Below are 27,519 nucleotides of genomic sequence, written 5' to 3' on the forward strand. Positions count from 1 at the left end.
ACACAGTAACCAGGGCAGCGCACTACAAACAGTAGAGCGTGTGGCGCCGATCGCCACGATGACAGATGAGGATTTCCCGCGGACTATACTGGAGGGCGAGATGGAGCCTCACACAAGTGGTGTGACCACCTGACTAGCCGTAGGAAGAATAGCCTTAGCATTCCAGGGAGCTGAAAGGGAGCACGGGAAGATAAATTATTCTGCCTAGGAGCTGCGCACTCTGACAGGTGCGTGCAGGAATAGCCTGTCACAAGGTTCGCGCCCGCGCATGGAGGGACGCGCTGCCGCACGGGTGGGGGCTGAGAAGTGATCGTTGGTGTCACTGGTCATGACGGGATGTCCGATTTGAGGCCAAATGGAGCGGGCGACAGGCATTTAAGACAAGAGTTATGGGCAAGATTTCAGAAAATCTGCCACCAAGAAAGCATTGATGTCCCAAAATTGGGGGGAATGGTCGAATTCAAATTCAAAAGGCGCTATAAAACTCCAAGGGCAAGCCAACAAACAACACTTGGTCAATTGAGATTTGGGCAGTTGAATTGAGCGCAGAGTGTTGAGAGCCAAGAGATAATAGAGCCCTTAAGTTCGCAAAAGACCGCATACAGTGCAGAAATGATGATGGCCACTAAGGATGGGTTGGGCATTGAAGAAGGAACTGTCAGCGAGGCCACGCAGACCCCCATGGTCCACAATGTTCCCGAAGGCACTGGGGTTGTGACAGAAATCCCTAAATCAGCCCAGACGCCGAGACCGAAGAAAGATAAGCAGGCAATGGGACCAGTACGCGTGTCCCCGAGGAATCCGCAGCACAGTAAGTTATCAATGGAAGAAAAAGTCAAGGCAGCCACCATTGAAACAAATGAAGAGGAGTTAGACTTGCAGACTCTGATTGCCACTGTAGGAGTTAGACTTGATGACATCCAATCGTTGCACTTTGCAGCGAAATTGCCCGAGTATGTCCCTCCGCGAAAAGGGAAAACCAAAGTACCAAAGGATCTGGATGCAACGAAGGGTGCACTCCAGACCCCACTCCTCCCCGATGGAATTACCTTTGAGGGATCGATCCTAGGACGTATGCCCACCTTGAAATTTGAAGATTGGCACCTCGCGGACAGCGAGAAGTTCCCACACTTAGAAGCGGTGAACCTGATGAAACAGAATACGGAGGGGTCGGAGATAACGCTAGAGCTGCGAAAATGGTTGCGCGGTGTGGAAAAGGCCGGGTTGCTTCATCTGCTATGGATACCACATTTCCACCGCGCGCCCATCACCATTTTTGTCATCAGGCAACTGCTTTGCCTGGTGCATGATGGGTACTTATGGTTGGAGGAGCTTATTCCCATCACGGAAAATCTCATCCACCGAATTTCTCGGTTTCCCTGTAAGGGAAAGGACCCTGCGATGATAGCAAGGAAAAGCAGCGATTTGGCCCTCGTAGAGGCCATGAAGACAAAATATAAGCTCGAAAAGGAAAAGAGAGGTTAGCCACCCAACTCCTGGCCGGTAAAGTAATGAGAAAATATTGCGTCGATGAAGTACTAGCACCGGTGGTTGCGCTCGCCGAACAATGTGCGGAGGGGGTCTAGTTCAACTGGGTCGAGTTCCTCTGCGAAAAGTTTATGCTCAACTGTCAGGAGGCTTAGGAACAGGGTAAGACCTTCCACTACGCATGGTTGCTCTTATCCATCTCGCTGGTAGCCAAGGAACTGCTGGAGGATAGCCAGTTCCCAAGCATCGACCGAGACTTACCAGAGGCTGCGAAGTACGCTTCGCTCTAGACCACAAAGGACGCGAAACGGATTCGCAATAGCAAGATTTTTTGGGTGCTCATGGAGGGGAGCATCCGAATGTGGATTAATAGGAGGTCGCGTTGTCCCCCACAGTGCACAACAATCTGCAGAATTTTGCAGACTTCAAGGCGGACATGCACAATATCTACATCAGGGCACTAAAGGATCCGGCGCAGCAGTGGACAAAGCTCCCATTCATAGCCACTAATGACGCGATCTTTACAATTTTAGAGACATGGCCTCCTGAGTGGCACGCCCCGGATTTGGCGGAATTGGAGAAGATTGCAGTACAAAAAATGAAGGATGATGCCAAGCTGCGCGTCACCCAGTTGGCCGAGAGAATGCGGAACGAAAAAGCGACAGTTGAGGTAAGGGCAATCCGCGAAGCGGCACAAGTAGCCGCGGAGCAAAAGAAGGTTGCCGAAGCAGCAACAGCGCATACCGCAGAGGCCGCAACAATGCAGGCAGAAGAGGGCCAAGCAGTGTCTACAGGACAGGAGGTAGAGGACACGGAATTTGCAGAAGAGAGCGCAAACCCAAGGACCGCCTCTATGCAGCTCAAACAGCGGCGCATCGCAAAAAGAACAGGTCCAAGAAAGAAAGTCAAGGCCTCAAAGTTGGCCATTGACCCGATCACCTTAACTGAAGGTGATCTCCATGAATCGGTGAGACGGTTCGCGATGTCACTAATGAAGCACTCCAAGACTTTATGACGGAGCAGCAGACTGTGTTGGGGGCCCTAAGGGCACAGTTGCAGGAGTTACAGGTATGGCTCCCGCAAGAGGGTGCCTTCTCTACCCACGTCGCAACAGGCACGTTAACAGCAGAACAGATGCTATGCACGAAGATGACCAATACGATAACCTTGCCAAAGAAAGCGCTAGTCTCGGAGAGCACAATGGATCGAGTGACGCTTAATACAATGAAAGGCATTGGCCTTAACTTAGTTGCCCTCCCTCGCAACACACTTTATCAGCTGCAGGATGGGATAACAGCAGAACTCCGCGCCAGAGAGAGTCGTGCGATCCAGGTTCTGAGCGAACAAAAGATTAATATAGAACAGCTTAGCTTGCAGCGCGACGAGCTAGTGTCGCAAAACTAACAGTTGGTACAGACAGTTGATGACGCTTGCTAACACGTCCCAGAGTTGTCCATTGCAGTGGACCTTCCAACAAAACTACGGATCCACAGTTTGGCCAGTGAAGTCCGCGACGTGAGAGAAGAAACAACAAGAGTGCAGCTGGAGCTGAACCTCCAGATTGCCTTCCACTCCCCAAAGGTCAGAGAGCAGTGCGCCAGCGCTATCGCCGCAGGGATGGAAGAGATTGGAGGAGCAGTCCGCCACTGTACCAATATGTTGGAGCAGGCGTTTGAGGTCCTCGCTATGTTGCAGGAGGACCCCAACATCCAGCGATTGGAGACCGAGGCACAAGAACTCCAGCAACAATATGACATCATTAGAGGGACTGTGCAGACAGTAGTCCTTACTTAGCGTCTTGCAAGGATGCAACAAACCAAGGCTTTAAAAGAGCAGGTAGACGCGGTGCACCACAAAGAAGCAATTCTAAAAGCGCACGTCCAGCCATGGATTGATGAAGCCTTCACAATCACGACAGATATTTAAGGAAAGCTCGCACAGATTCAAGGAATGCATGCACAGATGCAGCGCAGCACGCAGCAAACAGAGAGTTCAGAAGCAAGATGCAGCAGGTTCAGCAGACAGCAGCTCAGTGCGCTGCCGACATTTACAATGTTCGGGACTAGCTGGAGGGACTCCACGCCAACAGAGTGACTCGAGGACGAGTCGCGATGTTTGTGTTGGGGGCCTGTTGGGCATGGAATCCCCCCACATCATGTTTTGGGGTTCAAAAGCCAAGTTTTGAATACTATTGTTGTAAAGACTCCGCGAATTGCGAGCGCGGAGCACAAATTGTATGTTAGATTCATAGGGTTGTCCGCCCTAAGTTTTGAATGTAGTGTCAGTCTATAGAGTCATAGGTTTGTCCGCCTTAAGTTTTGAATGTAGTGTCAGTCTATAGAGTCATAGGGTTGTTCGCCCTAAGTTTTGAATGTAATGTTGGCCTATCCATGGTCCGCGGACCATGGGATTGTATAAATAGAGCGAGGCTCTAAGTTGTAAAGTAGTCAAGAAAAACCGAATGGACTCTAGAAGATTGGGAGCATAAAGTAAAAGTCTAAGTGTTTTGGGTGGTAGTAGTAGGAAGAGGCTTTGCAACTGAGTGTGCAAAGGCCTAGTAGAGTCCGCAGCTGAGTGCGCAGACCTCTGCAGCTGAGTGCGTAGGGTAGAGTTGGGTCTGTAACCAGGGAAAGAGATAATAAAGAGAAGTTTGATTCCAAATCTTGTGTATCTGTTTTGAGTTATTATATGGTTGATATCTTTTGCAATTGTATTGTTTTATTTATCACACGCACTTGTATGAATGATAAACACTGTTAAGTATAACTAAACACATACAAATAAGCTAAGTGATCAACTAATATCGGGTAATAACGTGGATCGAGCCCCAAGTAGGGTTGTGCGAAGGCAGCATCGCAGGCTGCGAAGTACTGATAGGTGTGTAGCAACGTGCGCGCATGGTCAAACCGCGAACCACTGAAAATCATCAAACATCCCTAGGGTGCAGAAACTTGGTTCTAGCACCCTCCCATACTACTTCGGGTGAGACCTCAATCCGCGCTCTGCGGACTATTGCCGAAAGGGCCAGTAGTACCAGGATTTGTTTCGCTAAATCATCTCCGAACCTGAGTCAGGCCCTTACAAGCCAACAAATGGTCCCATTATCAATCCTCAATATCTTGATTCTCTTCTTGGATTGATTTTCGATCATGGCTTTGAAGTGACAAAACCAGGTGAACACTTCATTCTTCTTTTTCAAGAAGTAGATCCAAGTTTTGCGAGAATATTCATCTGTATATGTGAGATAATATAAGTATCCTCCCACAATGTTTACGGACATCTTACCAGATATGTAGGAGTGGATCAACTGCAATGTATTTGTGGTCTTGCTATTACTTGAGGGGAATGGTCCCCTTGTAAGTTTCCCTTTGACACATCCCAGACATACACCTTCATGCTCTACTTTGAACTCGGGCATACCGTCACCATCTATCTCACATCGAGTAGAGCCTTATAATGAAGATGGGCAAACCTCCGGTGCCATAGTTCAGATTGTAGAGATGTGCTGCAAGACATGGCTCCCAATGGGCTTCCTCCAACTTGATACAAAGTATCAACCCGGAACCCAAGAGTAAAAGCATCTTTAAAATTTCTTTTCCAAACACGTACCTTTCCATCGATGAATGTCACCTTGTCTCCTTTGTCTACCATTGCCGAAATGGACACCAGGTTCTTCTTGAGATCAGATACATATAGAACTTCTTGTAAATGAATCGTATTACCTTGATTCAATTGAAAGGTAACATTCCTTACTCCCTTCACGAGATAGGTGGCATCGTCTCCAAGAATAATCTCCAACTTTGTCTCCTTCTCTATCAGATTAGAGAGAGCTTCCTTGTACCTCGTGAAGTGCCTTGAGGCACCACTATCAATTAGCCAATTCCCCAAAGAGTCCGGAGGAGCGGTAGTGGAGAGGATCGATATAATATAGTATTCCTTTTGCTTATTGTTAACAACATTTGATTCTTCATACCTGGAGTTCCTTGCTTTCTTGGAGGGTTGACCATTTCCATGATGTCCCACATTCCTTTTTCCTTTGCCATTGAACCTGCCATTCCTTTGATTGTTGTTGTTGAAGTTGCCCCTAGAGTGATTGTGATCATCATCATGTGATGTGTCCCTTCTATTTGGACACTCCCTTGCATAGTGACCGAACTTATTGCAAACAAAGCACCTTCCCTTTCTTCCACCCTTAGATCCAGGCTTTCCATTGAAATGACCTTTAGACCCTACATTATTTATCCTTTAGGCATGAGCGGAGAAAGCAGTGGGGTTGCCTCTATTAGAAGGCATTTTTTGCTCCACCATTATGGTCACTTCTTGAACACATCTCGACATTAATTCTTCAAATCCTGGAATTCGATCATTATTGAAAATAGTGGTTCTAAATATATACCACTCGGGTGGGAGTCCTCCAAGGGTAGTGAGTTCCCTGTCAGGAATGACTTCTCCAATCGATAGAAGATCATTCTTGATCCCAGTGATCCTTAAGAAGTAGGATTGAATATCCTCATCCTTTCCCTTATTAATATCCTTCAATTTATTTTTGAGAAATAAAATTTGATTTGCATCACTAACCTTGAACACGCTAACCAACCTGTCATAGATCTCCTTGGAGGTGTTTAGATCAGAGATGTAGGCCACCAGACGCTTGTCAATGGAATCTCTAAAACTCTTCTTCGCTTTGACTTCAGCCTTGTTGTACTTGTTCTTTGTAGCAGTCGGTGCATTTGACAGAGACTCGGGGATTTTACCCCTCACATAGTCCAACACTTCTTGTTCTTCCAATGTTAAATCAAGAGACATCTTCCATCCCAGATAGTCAGACTTTTCACGGAGCTTGTCTTCAGCCGGGAAGTGGGATGAGGAACCCATTGAGCCTTTGCCCTTTTCCAACTGTCTTCGGTGATTCTTCTTTCACTCTTGCTTGGGCTTTGTCTTCACCTCAGCTCTGATACCATGTTAATTTTTGGTGTGTTCTATGCTTAAGAGAAATTTACTTCAATTTCTTACTAGCCCAATATCAGTATCCAGTTTAGCAATCACATCAACATGATAGTAAAATGCAGATAGAACATAAATATAAACAGTAAAAGACAAGCCAAGACAAGAGGACACAAGATGTGGCACCAGCCAGGGACAAACCCCAATGTGGGGAAACCCTTGATCAATTCTTCTTATATTCTTCAATAGTTCAGCAGAGAGAGATAGTACAAATTTACAAATCTGATCATTTATGACAGCAGCAGTAAAGCCCTAACCAGAAAAGTCAACGCTGGTCAAACAGGGCAGAATTCTTCCTTCAAGCAGCTTGGTCAAACCCAATCAACTTCGGCCTCCAACAGCAAACCCAAACAGTCCAAAACAGCCCCGAAAAGTCCAATCAAATGTTGGTCAACGAAAGTCAAACTGTAGCCAGCAACTAGGGCAGTCAACGTTGGTCAAACCAAAGGTCAGATCACCTTGATTTTTGTGCCAAAATCTACAGCCTGCCAAGGAGAAGAAGCCACACCCAAAGCGCAATCAAAGGGAGGTCAACAGAGCCCAAAACAATCTCCCTGCAGCTTGGTCAAACCTAGTCAATGCAGTCAAACAAAAAAGTCCTCCTTCCTTCGCACGCGTGAGAGAAAGTTGTCAGATTTGCGTACCCAATCAAGTAAGGAGAGAGAGATGAGTGAAAATGAGATTATGGAATAATGACTTAAGGTCTCCTCCTTTTATATGCAACGTTGAGGATGAACTGGGGGTAAAAATACCTGTTTTGATTGCTAGCCGACCTTGACAATTTGTCAATAATACAAATAAATTCATATCTTCATTTTTACATGTCGGAATCGGATGATCTTTAGATCAATCCTACACCTCTCAAAAAGAGGAATCCAAGAAAAATATTAGTTGTCATAAATAAGGTGACCATATGGAGTTCGGCCCTAATTGCCAATTTTAACACTAGGCCTATAAGGCCTCCTACTCAAGCGAAGAAGAGGGTCTCTCAAGAGAAGGAGAAAGGAACAGCGAGAAATAGGGTGCAGTGTTGCCATATCAAGTTTGCAACTACATCTCAAGAAAGGGCTCGGTTGGAGGAAGGATAAAGTACTATTCATATGTAAAGGAATCTACCAAGGAATAAAGAGGAATAACTGTTATAGAAGATACCTAACAAGGACTACTATCAGTTGTCAGAAGAAGGACTAAGTGTTGGGAACAAAGAGCCAGAAGAAGGAAGACTAAGTGTCGGGGAACAAAGTGCAGAAAGGAGGAAGGACTTGACTTGTGCTTGGAGGACATTAATAAGATAAACTTACTAAAGGGTTTTCCTCTCAAGAGAAGAGAGGTTTTGGCCCTAGCAAAGAGCCAACATCTTGTGTTATTGTTCTTATGTTTTTGGTAGCAGTTTGATGAAGTGCACACACATGCATTACTAAGAAGAAGAAGAAGATTAAGCTAACAAGAAAAAGTATAGAGACTTCACAAAATCGTTATCAAGTCAAGAAGAATCAAACTACACCTAATTTCCCTTGATTCTTCAACACATACATTGCCACATAATATCCATTTCATTTCCTTTTGTAAATGTCCATACTCTTGCACTATGATAAATACTGTATAATCTATAGGTGGCAGCCAATGATTCAACCTGTTTGCCATACTTGCATGGTGAAGCCCATGATGAAAATTTTGAAAGAGCTTTGTTCATCTTATTTCTGCTATAAGTTTTTGATCACTCCATCTATCATATTTTTGCTTCAAGCACCTGAATTGCAATATTAGATAAGAGCTATGCAGTTTACTGTTTAATTTGTTTTAGTTATCATGTGAATGAAATATATGTTGTCATGATATAAAAAAATTATTTCTGCTATAGATAAGTTTCTTCAACAGGTGTTCCAAGGGGAACAAGAAAGGAGAAGGCAGAAGGCCAAACATGTTTTGGCGTGAAGGCGAGAACAAGAGAATAAGATTTTCTATTCGCTTCAACCAGAATAAGAATTCAACCAATTAACCTAGCCCGAGCATATGTATCTAGGTGGTTCTACGCCTAATCGTCATGCATCACATAACTCTCCTCCTCAGCCACATCCCAGTATAATGGAGATTCAGAAGCCCTATAACCACCACAACAGTAGCCACAGTGGCATGATGGATGGGAACCAAATCCCATCAGACCAGCTTCTGGCATTGGTCATAGGCCCTCCAATTCCAGACATGATAACCCACCAACTGATATTGACCCACATATCCCATCTGTTGTATCTCACATTGAGCATTATTCTAGACAGGGGCCTTTGATTGCCCCTACCCATACTGAAAAAGACAAACAGCCTGCAGTTGCCTCACCTATCTTCTCATCTACACAGGCCACTTCAGCCCACTCACATACCAGCACACCTAGAACCGAAAATGAAGGAAGAAAAGAGACCTCCTTCCTAGACATGCATCCTTAGCTAAATGAAGAAAAGATGAGTGATGAGAAAAGGAAGGGCAGTAGCTTAAATATGCATCCAGAAGTTTATTGACTATGGCATTTACTTGACTTCATCACTGCTTACTTTTTAGACTTTGACAAAAACGTTTGATGACAGTAGTATCATTTTTGGTAATGTTGTTATTTTTTAGCATATGAGAGGCACAAGGTTTTCGTAGTGCATGCCATTTTGGTAAATTATCCTATTATGTTTTATGATTATGGTATATACTGGTTGATGCAATTGGATGGTATGGTAAATTATGATGGATGACGTTGAAAATTTTATCATCCTATCATTTATATTTCATGTAGTAAGGAGTCATAAGGTGATATTTTAAATGATATATTATGGAAACGAGCTTAGTGGGAACCCACCCAAGGCTTCGGGAGCGACCCCCCCCCCGGAATCCGCTCCCGAAGCACACTCCACTTGGAAGCGCTAGGGGAGCGACCCCAAGAGTGTGCTCCCAATTCGCCCCCATTTGGGAGCGCTCTCCTACCAAAAATATTTGCTCCTTGGTCGCTCCCTCCCTAGTGCTTTCACAAGTGCTTTAAGATTCTCAATGTAGCAACAAAACTCCAAGTTGTTGTGCTTTAAATGTTAAAATACACAAATGTATTTAAAATAATATTTTATTGATATGATGATAGTACAAAGATTGAATGAATGTTACAACTTAGAATGAGGGCCCGCATATATACCTAGACAGGTGTCCCCTTATGACAAAGCATTTCTAAAAGAGATGCCTTTCCATTTAACTAATGACTATTTAAATTTTAAATAATCATTACTTTGATTATTTATTATTTATATTCATTTGTATTTATTTTATTTTATATAAATTACATTCATAACAATGCCCCTCTCTTCGAAAAGCTTTGTTCTCAAAGCTTGTTGCTGACAATTTCCTCAGATTGCATACGTCATTCTGACATATGTAAGCTGTCATTAGTAGCTTATCTCAGGATGAGTTTATCCATTCTCCTTTTTCAATTCAATTTTTTTTGGTAATATATATATATATATATATATATATATATATATCAATTATCTTTATTTATTTTTTTAAGAAAGTAACTTTATCAATTAATTAATAAAGTAAATTTACAATTAAACAATGTAACTTTATTATAAATGATAAAGTCACTTTATGATAATTTCAATATTTTATTAATTTATTATTCCTTTTTATTTTTATTTTTAATTTACTTATTATAATTAAGTTCTTTTTTTTTAAATGTAATTGTATCGTCGTGTCCCCTTCTTTATAATGGCATCTATTCCTTGCTTGCATTTCATGGATGTGTCTTCATACATTAATTTCAGTAATAAGGGCGAGTTACGTTTAACGAAAGTCTCAGGGAAGAGCTTCTTGCTCTTGCATATTTATCACCTCGAGTGCCAAATAGACAGGGACCCGATCCGAATGTGCAATAATCCGTTCATCCCTATGTTCTCTTTCATTGCACTCACGCCGAAATCAACTACCTTGAGGTTCCCTTCTCATCCAGGAGCATATTTTTCGGACTTGATGTCTCTTTGGTAAATTCCCTTGCTTTAGTTGTTTTGATTCTTCATCCAAGTACCTAACCACATCATTCAATACAAAGTATCCCCTTTTCTGAGGACCCAAGAAAAGGGATCGAGTGAAGGTTCATGTTCCACTGTTCTTAAAGGTAATTGATCCAATTATCGAAACTAGTACCTCGTTGTTATAAGAGGCTCGGGAATCAACTGCCTTGATCTCGGCATTTAACGCATTGTAGTATGGAGACATTATCAGTGGATCGATGGCCTCCGTAGTTGCTACTGAGAGCATTTGTCCACTAGTGTTTGGGCAACCAACTGTGTTGCAATACTTGTAAATCTGTATAGCAATTGAGGTGATAGAACAATAACTTTGTAATAATTGTTCGCAAACACATTTCCAAAGGTTCGTAGATGAGAAGCAACAATTATTGCAGCTTGTTGGGTGGCCATTCCCCCCATCAAGTTGCATGTTGGGTCCCTATAATACTACTGATTACCCCATTAATATTGTAGTTGCATCCCTTATTAATATTGTTGTGCCCCTATTATCCCCATATTGTTATTACTGTGCCCCATAGAATCCCTCTATTGTTATTTTTGTGGCTTTATATTATTATTGTTAGGTCGGCTGGGTTATATTGTGACTCCTTAGACTCCTATATGTAGAAAGGAGGTTTTGTCATTTGAATCATCCAAGAATTGTTCATTTATGTAATGTAAAGGAGGTTGCCCCCTCGAAGAGGCTGAATTCTAAGGCGTTGATCTATCTTTTCTATCTTTTCTTGAGTTGGCTTCATAACATTTGGTATCAGAGCAATTTATCAAATCTGTCTAAGTTGTTTCCCTCTTCATCCATGTGGGATGTTCGATACTTGTTGTGTGAATACTTCTCTGGCGTAACTGTAGTATTTTCCTTCTCACCCAACTTGTTTGTTAATATTGAATTGTTGTTGGCCATTGTGACAATTGTAGGTTGATGATACACAGATTCCAACTTAAATTTTGGTAATTTTACAAATTCTAATTAACAGATTCTATGTCCTAACAATTGCAACAGAGGTAGCATTTTTCTCGCTAGCTGATGTTGAGTACGTTTGTTGCCAGCATGTTTTACTATCTTTGGTTCATATGAAATGATAGGGAGACTTTTTTGATCGATTGTGTTCACTAAGGGTAAAGTCCCCTTACGTGGCCTTCCACGACATGTTTCCTGCATTGTTGGCACCATTGGCACCAGTTTATGTGTTGTTGTGGGTAAGGTTGGTGTCACGGCAATTATTTTTAAAATGTAATGAAAGTTGTTATGAAATGCTCAAAGTCTTGATGAAGTGGTCTAGGGTTTATGACAAAAACCCTAGAAAGAAGTTGAAGAGTATATGTCTCTTGCTTGTAACTAAGTTCGGGTATTTTATTTCTAAAGATGAATGCTTCCATTATATGATTTTGATATGGTTAACTTCATGCTTCTATAGATTTGGTTGCACTTGCTATCTAAGTTGTGCAGGTACATAATCCTCAAGATGATAAAGATGTTCGTAAAGTAAGTTGATATGGTAAGCATGATGTGAATGACGATGGTCATGATAACTTTGATAAGAAGGATGGAAGCCATGAAAGATTCTCCATTGTCGTAGAAAAGAAGTTGAGCCCCCTATGTTAACAGCGAGCTTGAATGAAAGAAATCTCCCTAAGTTAAGAGGGGGCTTGGATGAAAGTAATCTCCCTAGTTGAGAGGGAGGACATATCATAGCCATGATGGAAACCTTAAAATCGAAGAATGTATTTTGAAGGGTTGTTGAGATAAGAAAAGCCGAATCTATTTATGGAATATGTTGTTGCATGAGAAGCCAGAAGGAAAGCTATAAGGTTGAGGAATCTTCTGCCAAGATTCATTTGAAAAGCTCTAAGTCCTACTGTGAAAAGCTGAGAAGCAACATCAAGTTGTCTGGAAGACCCTAGAGGTTTGTATCTATTTATGTACATTTGAAAGTTTGTTACTGATTGGGGTTGTGTTTGTATAGGTAAATCTCTCGAAGGTTTGATAGCATGTTTTACATGCTTAGGGTTGTCGATCAATTTGATCAAGAGAGATTTGTTGTCAATTTGTTTTGTTACCGATTGGAATAATCCAGAAGTTGATGCTTTATGTGTGAGACATTACCTAGGAGGACATATGGTCGGCATTATGTGTTGATGTCTAGTTCCCGAAGTAGGGAGGGTGGCATTGGTCATGGAGCTCTGACCTCGGATACGCACTTAGATCCCTGGGTTGATGGTTAGTAAGTAAGCCTGATGGTACCTAGAGAGGTTGAAAACTTTAGTCCATCTTAGTCCCACTTGGATAGATTGCCTTGGTCAAGAATCTAGTCCATGGCATTGTGGTCCCTAAACTGTTGGAGGACCTTGGATAGATTGCCCTGGTTAGGAATCTGGTCCATGGCATTGAGGTGGCTAAAATTCTTCATGGTTCATGTAATCTAAGATCTTCCTTGTACTTGTATTGATGAATACCTCCCTAGTTAAGAGGGAGTGTTCAAATTTGTAACTAGGTTCAATCTTCATAAATGTATTTGAAATGTACTTATCAAAAGAATGAAGAAAATATTTTTATTATTATTATTATGACTTACTAAAGCATGGGTTTCATGCTTAGGTCTTCATGTTTTAGGTCAAAGTACCCATTGAGTTCTTCTAGGATTTACTCTGAGTCATTAGAGTCATTGTACATTTAAAGAGACTCTTCTTGGGCTTTTCGGTCATGTAAAAAGAATTATTTTTTAGTCAAAAATGAATTTAGTCCCCTCCACACCAAGTCGGCCTCAAGAAGAGTAATTCGACCTCCCTGGAATGCTATATATACAAGGCAATTCGAATTCATTTGAAGCATGTCATTCTCACACACATAGTTCAATCTCTAAAGCTAGGAAGTGCGAAGTTGATAAAGGGCTAGAAGAAGTGCTGGAAAGAAGTGTGAGTTCCTGGAGAAAGATAGAAAAAATCAAGATCGAAATTTTGGGACAACTCTCACTCACTTCTGAGGTGTATCAAGGGAGATCAAAGTTTTCCTATTCTGGTCGAAGTTGTTGTTGTTGCTGCTACTGGGTCAAATTTGTTGTTGTTGCTGCCAGGTCAAAGTTGCTTTTGAAGGGTTATCATCTGCAAGAAGGATTGAGGGATGACTTGGTGTGGAGGAAGTCTATGTCTGGGTCTAGAGTCTTGGATTATCTCGAGAAACTATTGAAGGAAGAATTGTTGACTCGTTTTTCCCTAGATAGGGGTTTTGCCTTGGTTGTCTGCCTACATCTGTTGTCCTTGTGTTATTGTTTTGGTAATTGCTTGATGAACTAAAATATAAAAGAATCACAAGTAATTATCTGTATAAGAAAATATTTCTCCTTTTCTGATTTTATAACACCACAAAGATATCTCAAAATATGTTTAGTTGTTATCCAATGATCATGCCTTGGCTCCATCTGAATTGACTAAGAATGTTTACTGCAAAACATATGTTTGGCTAGGTGTTCACAAGGTACATCAAGGAGCCAATCAATTGTCGATAGGATGTAGGATCAACAAGACTTGAATCTAAATTCCTTAATTTCTTCAAATTAGTGATCATCGGAGTTGTCATAGGTTTACTATCCATCATACCAAACTTCTGCAAGATCTTAATCACATATTTCCCTTCACCAAGATATATCACCATGTTTCTGCCACACTTCTAGTCTCAAGTAGTAATGCATTAGTCCAAGGTCCTTCATATCAAATTCAACTGCTAGTTGTTTCTTGCATTCTTGAATACAAGGTTCCACGCCTGTTTTTTTTAAGGGTGGTTCACGGACACTGAGTGGCCGCTACATCCACGGGAAAATCTAGGTAGATCAACTCGAAGGGATCTACCCGTCAGCCAAACGTACCCTATGACCTCCTGATAAGCGAGGTACTTAGCAACAAGAACTCAACCAATTGAGCTATCCCTTGGGGCTCGGTTCCACACCTGTTATTAGTATGTCATCCACATAGAGTAGTATGATCACAGGTTCATTCTTTACCACCATGACGTAAAGATTAGGATCTATAAAACTTTTGACGAAACCAAGTCTTAGTAGATACGAATCCATCTTGGCATACCATGCTCTAGAGCTTGCTTTTAGTCATATAGAGACTTCTTCAATCTGCAAACAAGTGTCTCCTTACCATGGACTTCAAATCCATGGGGTTTCTCAATGTAGACTTCTTCATTAATCATCCCATTCAAAGAGGTTGTTTTTACGTCCATTTGATGAATGTTCCATCCTATAATAGTTGCAATAGAAATGAGTGATCTAATGCTTGTATATCTGGCAGTTGGAGCAAAAGTTTATCGTAAGCAATTGCTTCTTGTTAAGAGAATCCTCTAGCCACAAACCTTGCCTTATACTTGTCAATACTTCCATCAATTGCATGTTTGATCTTATACACCCATTTGGAAGTCACAACTAATTTGTCTTTAGGTCTAGGAACAATTTCCCAAACATCATTCTTCATTATAAATTGGTATTCTTCTTGCATTGCATTCTTCCATTCTTGATGTTTGGTTGCCTTTTCATAAGTGGTAGGTTCTGCTTCAATAAGTTTAGTCATGTAAGCTGCATAACCTAAATATCTCTTAGGCTTCTTACTTTCTCTGAATGTTCCTTTAGTTGTTGCATGTCCTTTGGCTTCATGTATAGTTGAACTTAACCAAGCTAGCCATTTCGAGCTTCTGGAATGACGATTGGTTGCATGGGTTCACTTGGTCCTTCAATTTCTTCATGATTAATTATAGGTTCCAAAGGATTGTCTTGCCTTGAAACTTCTTCATTTGTAAAGATAGGTTCTTCTTCTTCATCAGAATCAATGGGAATATTCTTGGACTTCTTATATGCAATGCTTTCATCAAAAATGACATCTCTACAAGCTTCAATATGACGATCTTCCTTGATGTAGACTTTGTATGCTTTTGATGAGGTGTTATATCCAACAAAGATGCCTTTTATACCTGTTGGGTCCAAATTCTTCCTTTTTTCCTTGGGAATGTGAATGTATATGAGACATCCAAAAATTCGAAGATGATCAACATTTGGCTTCTTTCCTATGAATGCTTCTTTCGGGGTCATGTCATTAAGAATTTTGTGAGGACTTTGATTTTGTATATAGACTATTGTTACAAAAGCTTCTCCCCATAAGAACTTGGGAAGGTCTTGGTCATGTAGCATGGCTCTAACACATTCTTCAATGGATCAATTCTTCCTTTCAGCCACACCATTCTGTTGAGGATTGTAGGGAACTATCAGCTCCCTCTTAATTCCTACTTCTTTGCAAAAAGCCACAAGTTCTCTAGAAGTATATTCTCCACCATTATTTGATCTTAGGGTTTTGATCTTCTTTTCTGTCAAATTTTCTACTTCTGCCTTGAATTCTTGGAATTTCTCAAATACTTCATCCTTAGACTTTAGGAGGTATATCCAAGTCTTTCTAGAGTGATCATCAATAAATGTCACATAGTATTGATGACCACCAAGTCACTTCTCTGCCATGGGTCCACAAGCAATCCAAAATTTCCTTGGATCTTGTGTCACTGGTAGTAAAAGGTTTCTTCACATTCTTGCCAATGGCACATCCCTTACAGAGTCCTTTGTGCCCTTCTTTCAATTGAGGCATACCAATAACCATTTGATTCAATGATGGCAATATCTTGTAATGGAGGTGACCATACCTTCTATGCCATAATTCAAAACGATTGATGTCTAAATGCACTAGAGCTTGAGGAGGAGTTAGAAGTTTATACAACCTCCCCTCATGAATCCCAATAGACCTTGCATTTTCAATACTAGATCCCTTAACCGAAACAATAACTTTGACATCAACAAATGCCACTCTATCACCTTTTATCTTCTAAGCAAGAACTAGAAAGCAAGTTCTTTTTCAAACCTAGGACAAATAAGATATTGTTCAGATGAATATTTCCACTGGATTCCAGCTCTAAGGAGGTAGATCCAATCCCTTTAACCGAGTAGCTATTCTTGTCCCCCAAGTTCCACTAAGTGTTGAGTGAGAAGAGTTTCCTTTTGATAGAGCGTTGAGTTGACCATGTTCCCCTGTCATGTGCCTTGAAGCTCCACTATCAATTACCCATGTATTATCATCATCAAATGAACCTATAAGAGCAAAATAAAAATTTCCATCCATGACTTCCTTAGATAGCTTGGAGATGAACATGATGATGCAACCTTTGATGGATTCAAGGAGACTCCTAAGAGTCTTGAGACCTTCCTTCATGTATCTTTCCATTGGAGAGGGGGAGGGAAGATAGTTGCTTCATGTATCTTTCCATTAGAGAGGGGGAGGGAAGATAGTTGCTTCAAGAATGTCTTCAAACAAGAATGCCAACACAATGTGATCCTTCAGTTGCCCTTCCTTCACCTTAGCTCTGATACCATGTTGAGAAATCAATAGGCATAAAGATTAGAGTAGATTCCTCTTACTTGATAATTAACTGTGAATGTTTGTTGGATTTTATTACTTATATTATGTCTTCCTCATCAAACAATTACCAAAATATAAAGTGCAAGAAGATCATAAAAGACAAAGAACACAAGATGTAGACTCCAAGTCAGGGCAAAACCCCACAAGGGGGAAAACCCAAACAACTTCTCTTCTTATAGAATCAGATCAAAGTGAGATATCCAAGACCCAAAACCAATACCTCCACATAGACCAAGTCAACCCTCCTTCAAAACTCCTCCAACCAAGTCAAAGTCAACAAAAGTCAACATTGGTCAAACCTCAACAAAATCTGCTCAAACACAGAAATTTGGACCTATAATTCAGACTTGCAACTTCACAAAGTTGCCCCAGTACCTTCACATGTGTGAACAAAACAAGAAAATTTTGGCCTTTTCTCTCTCCTTCGACTTCTTCTCTTTCTTCTTTGACTTTCGCTACTTTTTTTCTTCTTCTTGGCACAAAGATTGATGATTGTGAGTAAGTGATCAAATGAGGTCGAAGTCTCTTCTATTTATCGTTGTCTAGGAGGTCGAATAGTTGCCTCCTCTAGGCCAACTTGTTAAGGTAGGGCCAACTTGGTCTTGTAGGTGACAAAATGACTCTTTTGACTTAAAATAAATATATTATTTTTCATGTAAATAGTCCAAATGGGACTTTGACACATGACAAAATTTATTTTTGACTCAATAAACCCTAGAAGCATGAAGAACATGCTTTGACTAGAAAATAATAATAACAATAATAAATTTATTTTTCTTCTTTTTCGTTTTTACGTGAAATACATATTTATACAAGTAAAATGATAATTATGAAGACGAAACCTAGTTACATTTTCAACACACAATATTGTTCTTAGGATGCCCCATGCTACTGAAATAAAGTGTCTCAGATGACTCATATAAATGTAGAAGAATATAGCCTTCAGGAACCCACATAGCCATGGGAGAATATAGTGCCACAGGAAGTTCGGATACCACAGAAGGTGCCAAAGAAATATGTGCCACATAAGATTCAAATGCCACAGAAAACTTGCTTGACCACAAAAAGGTGTGCCTCGGGAAACTCGCTTGGTCACAGAAGAATGTGCCTCAAGAAATTTCACACTTGTACCTCAGAAAACCCACTCTTATGCCTCAGAAAAGATACTACAAAGCTTGTCCTTGATGGAGATGAATTGCATGTATTTATAGTTGTAAGTTCGTGCAAAGGGGCATGTCTCTTGGGCAATTTGACTTGATCCTTGGAGGGCCGACTCAGTCAACTTGGAGGCAAAAACATACTTTTAAAAATTCAATTTTTCTTTTCTTTTCAATGTCCAAATGAGACATGACACAAACATTCTTTCTTAAAAAAAAACTTTTTGACTCTTTACAAAAACATAATGATAAATTATGAAAACCAAAAACTTTTATTATCTTGCTTCTTTCATGGCTATTGGATTCCTTTGTGTGGATAATCAACATCTTTGGCATCTAAAGTCATTTTCTGGTCCAAATTTTCACAACATTTTGAAAGGACAGTTGGTTGTACACTCACGTTTGATCAAATAAACTCAATTACTTCACTCTTTCACATTTGGCGCATATATTTTTAGCTTTTTGGAATATTGTTCTTTTAAATTTTGAGCAGATCTGTGACATTTGTTGCATGTTTATTGGCTGTCATATGTCATAACATTTAATGCATGCACAGATTTTTTAGACTATTGATGTAAATTTTAAAATCTGCTTATAATTTTTCTTATTTTATTGTACCAATGATAGGTTTTATTTACTTTCTGTGACTATAAAGTGCGGTTTTTGTTTAATAGTATTTAAAAGTTTATTTTCTGATTGTAGATATTTGTAAATTTGTAAATAGGAATTAAACAAGGCATTTAACCAACTAGGCTCAATGCCCATTATCTCACTTAGCCCTGTGAGATTCGAAAGTGTTGTAAACAAAGCATCAAACTCAGCCCAATCTCGAGGATTAACTGATCGTCATAGTATTCTTGTTCCCTCGCTTCACCTAGGAGGTTAGTCTTTGACTCTAATCTAGCGGGACCTCCTCTAAGGCGTAAGGTTTTAGGAAGGACACTACTAGGGAGGCTCTGATTGAAGTAGTGTGTCCATGATATCCCATACTTACCACTTTCCATCCTTCCCATTATTCCATGTCCATTCTTCGGGCTAGTGGTCATTGGCATTGTTTTACAAAACGGCCGAATCGACTCCGACTCGGCCGAGTCGAACCGAGTCAAAGGCCTGGGGAGTGACTCGGCCAGCTACCCGGTTCGGTTGACCGAGTCACATATGACTCGGCCGAGTCATCCAATGACTCGGCCGAGTCATATGTGACTCGGTCAACCAGGCCGGGTAGCTGGCCGAGTCACAAGTGAACTGTGAAATCACAATATAAGTGTTATAATTTTACAGCAAGCTAATATTGCAGCAACCATTTCCACCACTGTCTATTAACTCAAAACATGAAAATTACATAGCAACTAGCTCGTCATTTCTCTAAGACATATGCCGAATAGTCTGTAATATGTATCTAGTAAAGATTGATTAGTTTCAAATGCAGCCATGGATTGTTTTTGTATTGTTCTTAATTTGGGAACATTTCCAATATTTTTGCAAGTATGCTTGTGGCAACAAGACCATACAGGCTGCATCTTGATTCTTGCTACTTGTAAACTTATGCCTTGAGTCTTCTTAGATTCATGGATGGCACCTTGCTACTAGTAACTCATGCCTTTGAGTCTTCAAGCTTGCTACTAGTAAACTCATGCTTTCTAGTCTTCTTAGACTCATACACAGCAATAGCATCTTGCTACTGGTAAATTCATGTCTCTGATTCTCCAACCTCACTCTGAATCAACTCTCTTGGCTGCAGCTCTGCAATTCATCTCTTCTTTATAGTTTATAGAATAGGAGAGATCCAAGTTTTACTGATAGTGATTAGTGACTACGGTAGAGTCAATATTTAGACCTAAACCTTCACATGTGATGGATCAAAAGTTACAGAAGAGAAGGCTGCATCTTCTGTCTATCACAGTATGGACAATAATGTTTATGAAAATACTCATATCAACAATACAAAGTTCAAACCCTTTCAGAAATTCTGATCAAGGATCCAAAGATCAATGCACATGTATGTGCTCCACCACCATACTGTTACCAAGACTTCTTCAATCACCTTAATGCTGCAAACAATAGGACTGGTTAATTGTGTAACTTTTACATGCTGCTGTAGGATGAAGAGTCACCAACAAAACTGTTAATGCAAACATTGTCATAACCTCAACAGAACTCATACTTAGCATGTGCAATGAACATGGAGATTCAAGCATTTTATGTGACTGCTCAAGATTATAGTTCCAGGTAGCTTCAATGGAGCCACAGATACTTCATATGTGGTCTAGAAGAAAGGGCCAAGCACCTTCAATAAATTCCAAAACTGTCTTCGACTCTTCCCCCACTGTGTGTTTGAACTTTGGACAATGGAAACATGAATGAAAATCTTTAAAATTATGTTTAAAATATTTAAAATTATGTTTTTTAATAAAAAAAATAAATATTTAATGTATTTTTTACAACGACCGAGTCATTGAAATCGAGCCAGCCGAGTCATTACCGAGTCGGAGTCGGAGTCGGAGTCGATCCTCGTCGGAGTCGGAGTCGTAAAACACTGGTCATTGGTCATTGGGATTGGCACTTTCTCATCCGCATCCTTGAGTCTAGGCCGAAAAACTTTTTCCTGGAGGTCAATGCAGCTAAAAGAAGGTTAAAAGCAAAAGAGACCCACAATGAAAGAAAAAGATAAAATGCAAAAAATGGTTGGGACAAAAATTAGTGCATGGGAAAAACCCTAGCATGAACTCTACTCCACTCATTAGCCATCACTTGGTTCCTCAAGCACATGATGCTCCATCCATAGAAGCAACCCTTGTATTGACCCAACTCTAATAAGAAATAAAGTATGTCATCATTAAGGGATAATAAATGCTAAATCTCAAAAAGCAAGCTTGGACTCCTAAGTTATGCACCCAAATCAAAGCATATCATAAAGAAGTAAAAAGGTGCACCAAAGGGGTGGAAAAAGCCAGTTGAGGAAAGGGGCAACTCATGCCGCCATGATTGCTCTCTCCTTACATCCATACACTCGAGATGTTGGACTACCAGTAGCTAGTCACTTGGCCATGGCACCTTGCCCTATAGTCATTCTCACTCCATTGCCACCATCTACACACACACTTATGGATTGATGGGCTAACTTGGGACCTATCACTTCCCCTCAGGTGTTAGAAACACATAATAGGGTTGTCCATATAACCATCTCTAGTTGGAAATATTGAGAGGGGTGAATCATTATTTCACTTTTTCAACAATTTAGTATCACAAAGCATTAACCAATAACATCGCATCGAAGACACACACAATTTATATTAGCAATTTATTTATGTCTTGAAGGAAGCTAGAACTTCTAGTTTTACCAACCACTACTGGAAGGAACCACAATGTAACGAACAAAGTTCATTTACGATCTCATACCAATATAATGAACAAGGTTCATATACGCAATGGAATATTCAGAATATCTGGAACATAAGGATGTCCATCATCGAACGAATAACATATTTATATAAGAATATTGAATGTATAGAAGATATGAGATATGATGATGAGATTGTTACAAATGAGGTCCCACTTATATACCTAAGCAGATGCCCCTTCATGAATGGTCATTTCCTTAGAGATAAGCCTCTTCTATATTAATCACTAACTAATCATTATTATTATTGTTATTATTTATATTTACATTATTTTATATATATATTATATTCGTAACATTGTCTTCCTCTTCAAAAAAGTTTGTCCTCAAAGCTTGTTAATTAAAAGGCTTGATATATTTTTATGTTTCATAGCGTCTTTTTGCCTCCTCAACTTGTGGAACTATCATCTTTGATGATACAAGACAATATGAACTTTTGGGTGTGGTACAAAATTGTCGCACAATAAAATGATCTAGCCATTCCGAATTAATCTTTTGTGGAATCTTGTGATTACTGGAAACTTGGGATGAAATTTTATCATAAGACTGAATTGTGGTGACATCGTTATTCTTGGGAACATAAGTCTATTATTTCTGTTATGAGTGATACAGATAAGCAGACTAATTGAGATGTTTTCTCTTGTGATTCGGATGTTGATCAATTTCTTGGTTTACTGTAGGTTATGATTTCCTTCGGGTACAAAAGTCGGTTGGTTGATCATTGGATCTCCATTTGAAATTTGTATCATTTGAACTACAACATCCAAGTGCATCTTCACTTCAATTGGTCTGTCATTTTATCGAGTTGTGATATTGACTGGATCATTATTCATCCCTTTTCTTCGTCTTAAACATCTAAAGATTTCGAGGCTTCCTTCTCAATAAACTATTATACTTCATTTTCCAACAACTTCTTGTCCTTCTTAAGCTTCTTAATTTGCTTCAGTAATTTCTCCTTGTGGTCCTTGAGAATAATATTTTTGACTTCCTTCTACATATTTTGCATTGCCTTTTGGTTTTCTTGAAGAATTACTTTTGAGATATCTTATCCATATCCTAGTATTACTGAATTTGGCTTCAATGTAACATCCTGTAGCGTTTTTTTTCTTTTCTTTTCTTTTTGTAGGAAAATGCCAAAAACTTTTTTTTCATATTTAAGATGAAAGACCCTAGTGATTCCATCCAGCATGAACCTAGAATTATGTCACCTCAATCGCTCCATAGGGATTGAACACAGAATTGTGATATAAATGTATAACCCCCAATGTTTAGTTGTAAATCGGTTATGTCATATTGCTTTGTGTTCCAAAGGTCTAACTTTTCGATTATATTTGCCTTAGGAATCACCAATTGGTTAGCAAGTTTAGGGTTTATATAATTTTTATTTTCGACGGGCGAGATAGAAATAGTAACATCTTTTCCTGCAAGAGTCGTTGGAATTTTACATAGCACTGAAGCATAGTTATAAGAAGTTTCTGAAAATCTCCCTTCATTTATGAATTAGGAGATTCCATTCTTGGTCTCAAATATTTAAATAATTCCGATTTTTTTATTCTTTCTTTTTAAATAATATATATATACTTTTTTTATAAAATACTCTTTATATATGTATGTGTGTGTGTGTTTTATTTTTAATTATTTTAATAATACCCCTTAAAAATCTTGAATTGGACTTCAAAATTTGTAATTCTCAAAATATTGCTTTTTTACACTTTAACTATATTCCCTTTTTAACTTCAGAATACTCAACTTTTTACTTTTAATCTAACGCCTTTAATTATTTATATATTTTGACTCCTTTATAACTACCTCATATATCTTCCTTTAATTGTCTTTAATTCTTTTATTCTTTCTCTATATAAGATCCTTAGTATGTTGACTTTTCAAATGATTGCTCTTAAATAACTTAGTTACGCTTGTACTTGCTTGTACATTTGTTTCCCTATGGAAATACTAATACTAATGGATGCACTTATTGTCTTCCTTCTTGATACATGGACTCATGCTCTCTTTAACTAGATAAGCTTATAATAATAATGTCAATAGCCTAAACTTTCTTTTTCTTAATTCAAGGATGCAGTCATTAATATTTGGAAGGCAGTGATATTACCAGTAGACAGGAAAAATGACAACAGTCTCGGCGGTCGCAGTTGACCCGATATTAATCGCACGTCGAGGGTGAAACAAGGACAACGGCGTGGAGGAATAGTAAGGTGGGAAGTTCAAGGTGAAACAGGGATGACAGCAAATGCTACGAGAGAATTGGTGGCTGTAGCGGTTTTTGAATGTGCAGTGTCGAGCCGAATAGGTAGGAGCAATGCAGTGGGGATGTGGGGCACTCCACAGTGGGGTACAAGGATGTTGGCAGCGTGCACAGGGAAAACGGTCCCAGATTGTGGCTAGTAGCAATGCAACGGTTGGCAAAACCAATTATTGGACAGTTGTGACTATGGGCGGCGGCAGCTATGGTTGAAGCTGCCAATTTTTTTCTTAATTTCTTTTTTTTCCTTTTTATAACTTTTTTTTATTTTAAATAAAAAAATTTATAGTTCTATTTTATTTTTTTAATATATATATATATTTTCTTTTTTAAAATATATATACTCTTTCCTCTTTATTTTTAATTTTATATTTTTTCTTTCTGAACTTGATTTTTTTTCTCAGATTTTTTTCTTTTTAAATGATCAAAGACCTGCTGCAGAATGGAGAACCTCCAAAACTTGTGTAACAAAATGCTTGAATTGCGACAACAATGAAGTTGATGAAGGGTTGATGGCCAAAAGCCGGATCACTGGCTCTATGCAACATTAGAGCAGCCAGAGGATCGAACAGCTTTGATACCAATGTAACGTACAAAGTTCATTTACGCTCTAATACCAATGTAATGAACAAAGTCCGTTTACTCTCTAATACCAATGTAACGAACAAAGTTCATTTACGCTCTAATACCAATGAAACGAACAAGGTTTGCATACACAGTGGAAAATTCAGAATATCTGGAATATAAGGATGTCCATCATCGGACAAATAATATATTTATATAAGAATGTTGAATGTACAGAAGATATGAGATATGATAATGAGATCGTGACAAATTAGGGTCCGCTTATATACCTGGGCAAGTTGCACTCCACAAATGGTCATGTCCTTAGAGACATGCCTCTTCTATACTAATCACTAATTAATCGGTATTATGATTATTATTATTATTTATATTATTTATATATTATATTCATAACATACAATCCCTGATTTACCAGCTCCTACTGAAAGGAGACAACAACCTCCTAAAGGAAGCTCCAACTTCTTTGCCTAGCACCACCCTGCAACCCTTTATAATAAAAGATAAAACGAGAATTGTGGGCTCCCATGCCAGGGATAGTGGCCCAATTACAACAATCCTCAATTACTGTTATTTGTGCTAAGTTAACTTCAGGTCTGCCCCACAAACTTTGACCAACAAACAAATGTAGAAACCTAAATCATACCTCAGAGAGAAATTTGATATTGCTAGAAGAGAATGAATTTTTACTGTCTCTGTGATGCTGAGATTTAACTTCAAATCTACCATTTACTTCTGTTCGTAAACTGCAGATCAACAGTGGCTTCTGTGGCCAAAACTCTGTCCCTTTCCTGTGATTTATGAAGACCTAAAACGGCCTCCTCCTGCAGCTTTGACACTGTCTTTCTTCTGAGGCCTAAAAGGCCTATTTCTTCAGCTTCAATTAACTCCTCTCTGCGGCCTGAACAAGCAACTATCCTGCACTTGAACTAGGTCTAAACAGGCCTCTCTTCTACAGCCTATACAGAGCTTGGTCTGGACAGATAAATATCCAACAAATTTGGATTCCTTACTTCTGATGTGGCCTCAAATGTGGCTCAAAAAATTCGGTCTCAAGTCCAGCATATCAAAAGAAGGAATAAGAGCAAAACCAAAACAACATTAGATATGTAATCCTGCTTCAGAAGACAGACTCAACTCCTTTATCTCTGGTCTTCTTGCCCGATTTTCTCTTTTTGTTGGCCTCAGACTACTACAGCGAGATCAGAGACATTTGTTCTCTCAGAAATGCACCGAATTGTGTCTTTTGAGGCTCCATGGTTGGGTAATTTATATGGTTTGGAAAGGGGCCCTACTTTGGAGCCAACCTGAACCAAAAGACATAAAAATTACCTTTTAAAAGACAGCACCATTACAGGAGCCAACATGAGAAGGATTGGGAATTAATTAATTATATTGACCATGAAAACGAGGACAGTCTTGAAGACCAACTTGAGCACTCAGATTTGGGTCAATTCAAATTTCAATATAGATTTTCTTCCAGGGGCAACATGAATTATTAGACCAGGGATTCTTGGGGCAAGAACTGGGGACACACCCATTCATTTTGGGGCATCAAACTTCAAACTTTAATATCTCTCCAACCAAGAGGACCCACAAGGCATACCCCTAAATGATGGTTGTTATCATCTTATTATTGCTTTTCTGTTTTTCTAAACAAACATATCAACCCCATGAATAGAGATAACTAAAAGAAATAATTTGTGCAAAAATTGAAAACAACCTGGCAATCTTATTCGTCAAAATTTAAAACACCCATATTTGCTTTTTATATAGTTTTTCTTGATAAACATTGAGTTAAATGATAAACAAGAACTACGATTTTGCCTTCAGCATATGCAAGGACTACAATCTGGAAGAAAGTAATAATCAGTTAAAGTAAAGCTGTTCCAACCAAATAAATATCTTTTTGGAAAATTTGAAAATTCAAAAAACAGAAACTTTTGAGATAAATTTTGACAGACAGAGTACAATAACATTTATTTAATAAATAATTAACTCATTAACCTCAGAAGTATCTAACCTAAAAGAGTATAAAGCTTGAAGAATAAAATATCCTAACAGTAAGCAATCCGGGTTGAAAACTTGAAACATGTTTTCAAATGTTCATATTCCTCTACTGAGATACGGCAGATATACTAAAAAGAAGACTAGAATTCGAAAGATGATAAAGGCACTATAAATTCCATGGTAAAGGATTATGGAATGTTAAATACCAATATTCTTAGGAGTGCAGCTACTCTCGCTGGCATTTTCCGAGGATTGGCCTTCAAAAGTGGAATATTAGGAACAGGTTCACCAAGTTCTTTTGGTGGAGACTTTGCTAGAATCTCGCCCACATATGATTCAACTGATCTGGAATCACTGAATGCAGTTTCCTGCCAATTGAAACAAAAACAGATATTTCATGTATTATAAGTGAAATTCTAGGAAAAAATTCCTTGGAATACCATTGAAAAAGACAAACTTCAGTACCCCGCTAGTAGAGGCAAACACTCGTTGAACTGTCATTGCATCATTTTTACGTTCTGTCCTTGTTCTTCCACTATATGATTCATCTTCACTTGTTGCGCAATATTGTGATACAGGTTCCCTGCATAACAGTGCAAAGAAATAATTTTGAAATGATAACACCTGAGTCAAGAAACCAATATCTATCTATAAAACAGCCTTTTGTATAAAACAGTAAACATATTTATACTTTACACCAACCTCTGGGAATGTAAACTCCAACCCCCCTCACCATCTAGCGATAGAACGGTGTCATGAAATGCCACAAGGGCAGGCCTGTGAGATATTGTGATGCATGATGTACCCATTGCACGGACTTTTGCACAAAATCGTTCTTCCATGTCTGTTGTCACAGCACTAGTACACTCATCAAGGATTGCAAACTTAGGCTTGTGATAAAAAAGTCTTGCCATTCCCAATCTCTGTTGTTCTCCAAGGGAAAGTTCATCACCCCAATTTACTTCCCTCTCCAGAGAATAACGATCCAATAGATACTCAAGGTCAACCTGCCAGTGACAAAACTGGTTTAGCCTTTCCATTCTTCAGTCTATATCTATCAATGAGTTGGCATGCCCATAAATATAGCTCCAGGCATCCAAATTGCTAAGAAACTAT

The 27,519-nt window shown here is 39.3% G+C and overlaps 1 protein-coding gene across 1 annotated transcript in view; it reads right to left on the reverse strand.

Annotated features, from left to right (window-relative positions):
• ABCD1 (peroxisomal ABC transporter 1) overlaps window positions 1-27,519 on the reverse strand; it is a 263,688-nt gene that overhangs the window by 186,850 nt on the left and 49,319 nt on the right. The window contains exons 11-13 of the mRNA XM_089424535.1: window positions 27,106-27,410; window positions 26,869-26,986; window positions 26,610-26,771 (exon numbers count right to left, since the gene is read on the reverse strand). Coding sequence (XP_089280661.1) covers window positions 26,610-26,771; window positions 26,869-26,986; window positions 27,106-27,410 — 585 coding nt within the window. The remainder of the gene's footprint in view (window positions 1-26,609; window positions 26,772-26,868; window positions 26,987-27,105; window positions 27,411-27,519) is intronic.

Source organism: Pinus tabuliformis, chromosome 4_2, assembly GCF_031772625.1.
Source record: "Pinus tabuliformis cultivar Carrire ecotype Pingquan chromosome 4_2, CPIR1, whole genome shotgun sequence".
Taxonomy (NCBI): Eukaryota; Viridiplantae; Streptophyta; class Pinopsida; order Pinales; family Pinaceae; genus Pinus; species Pinus tabuliformis.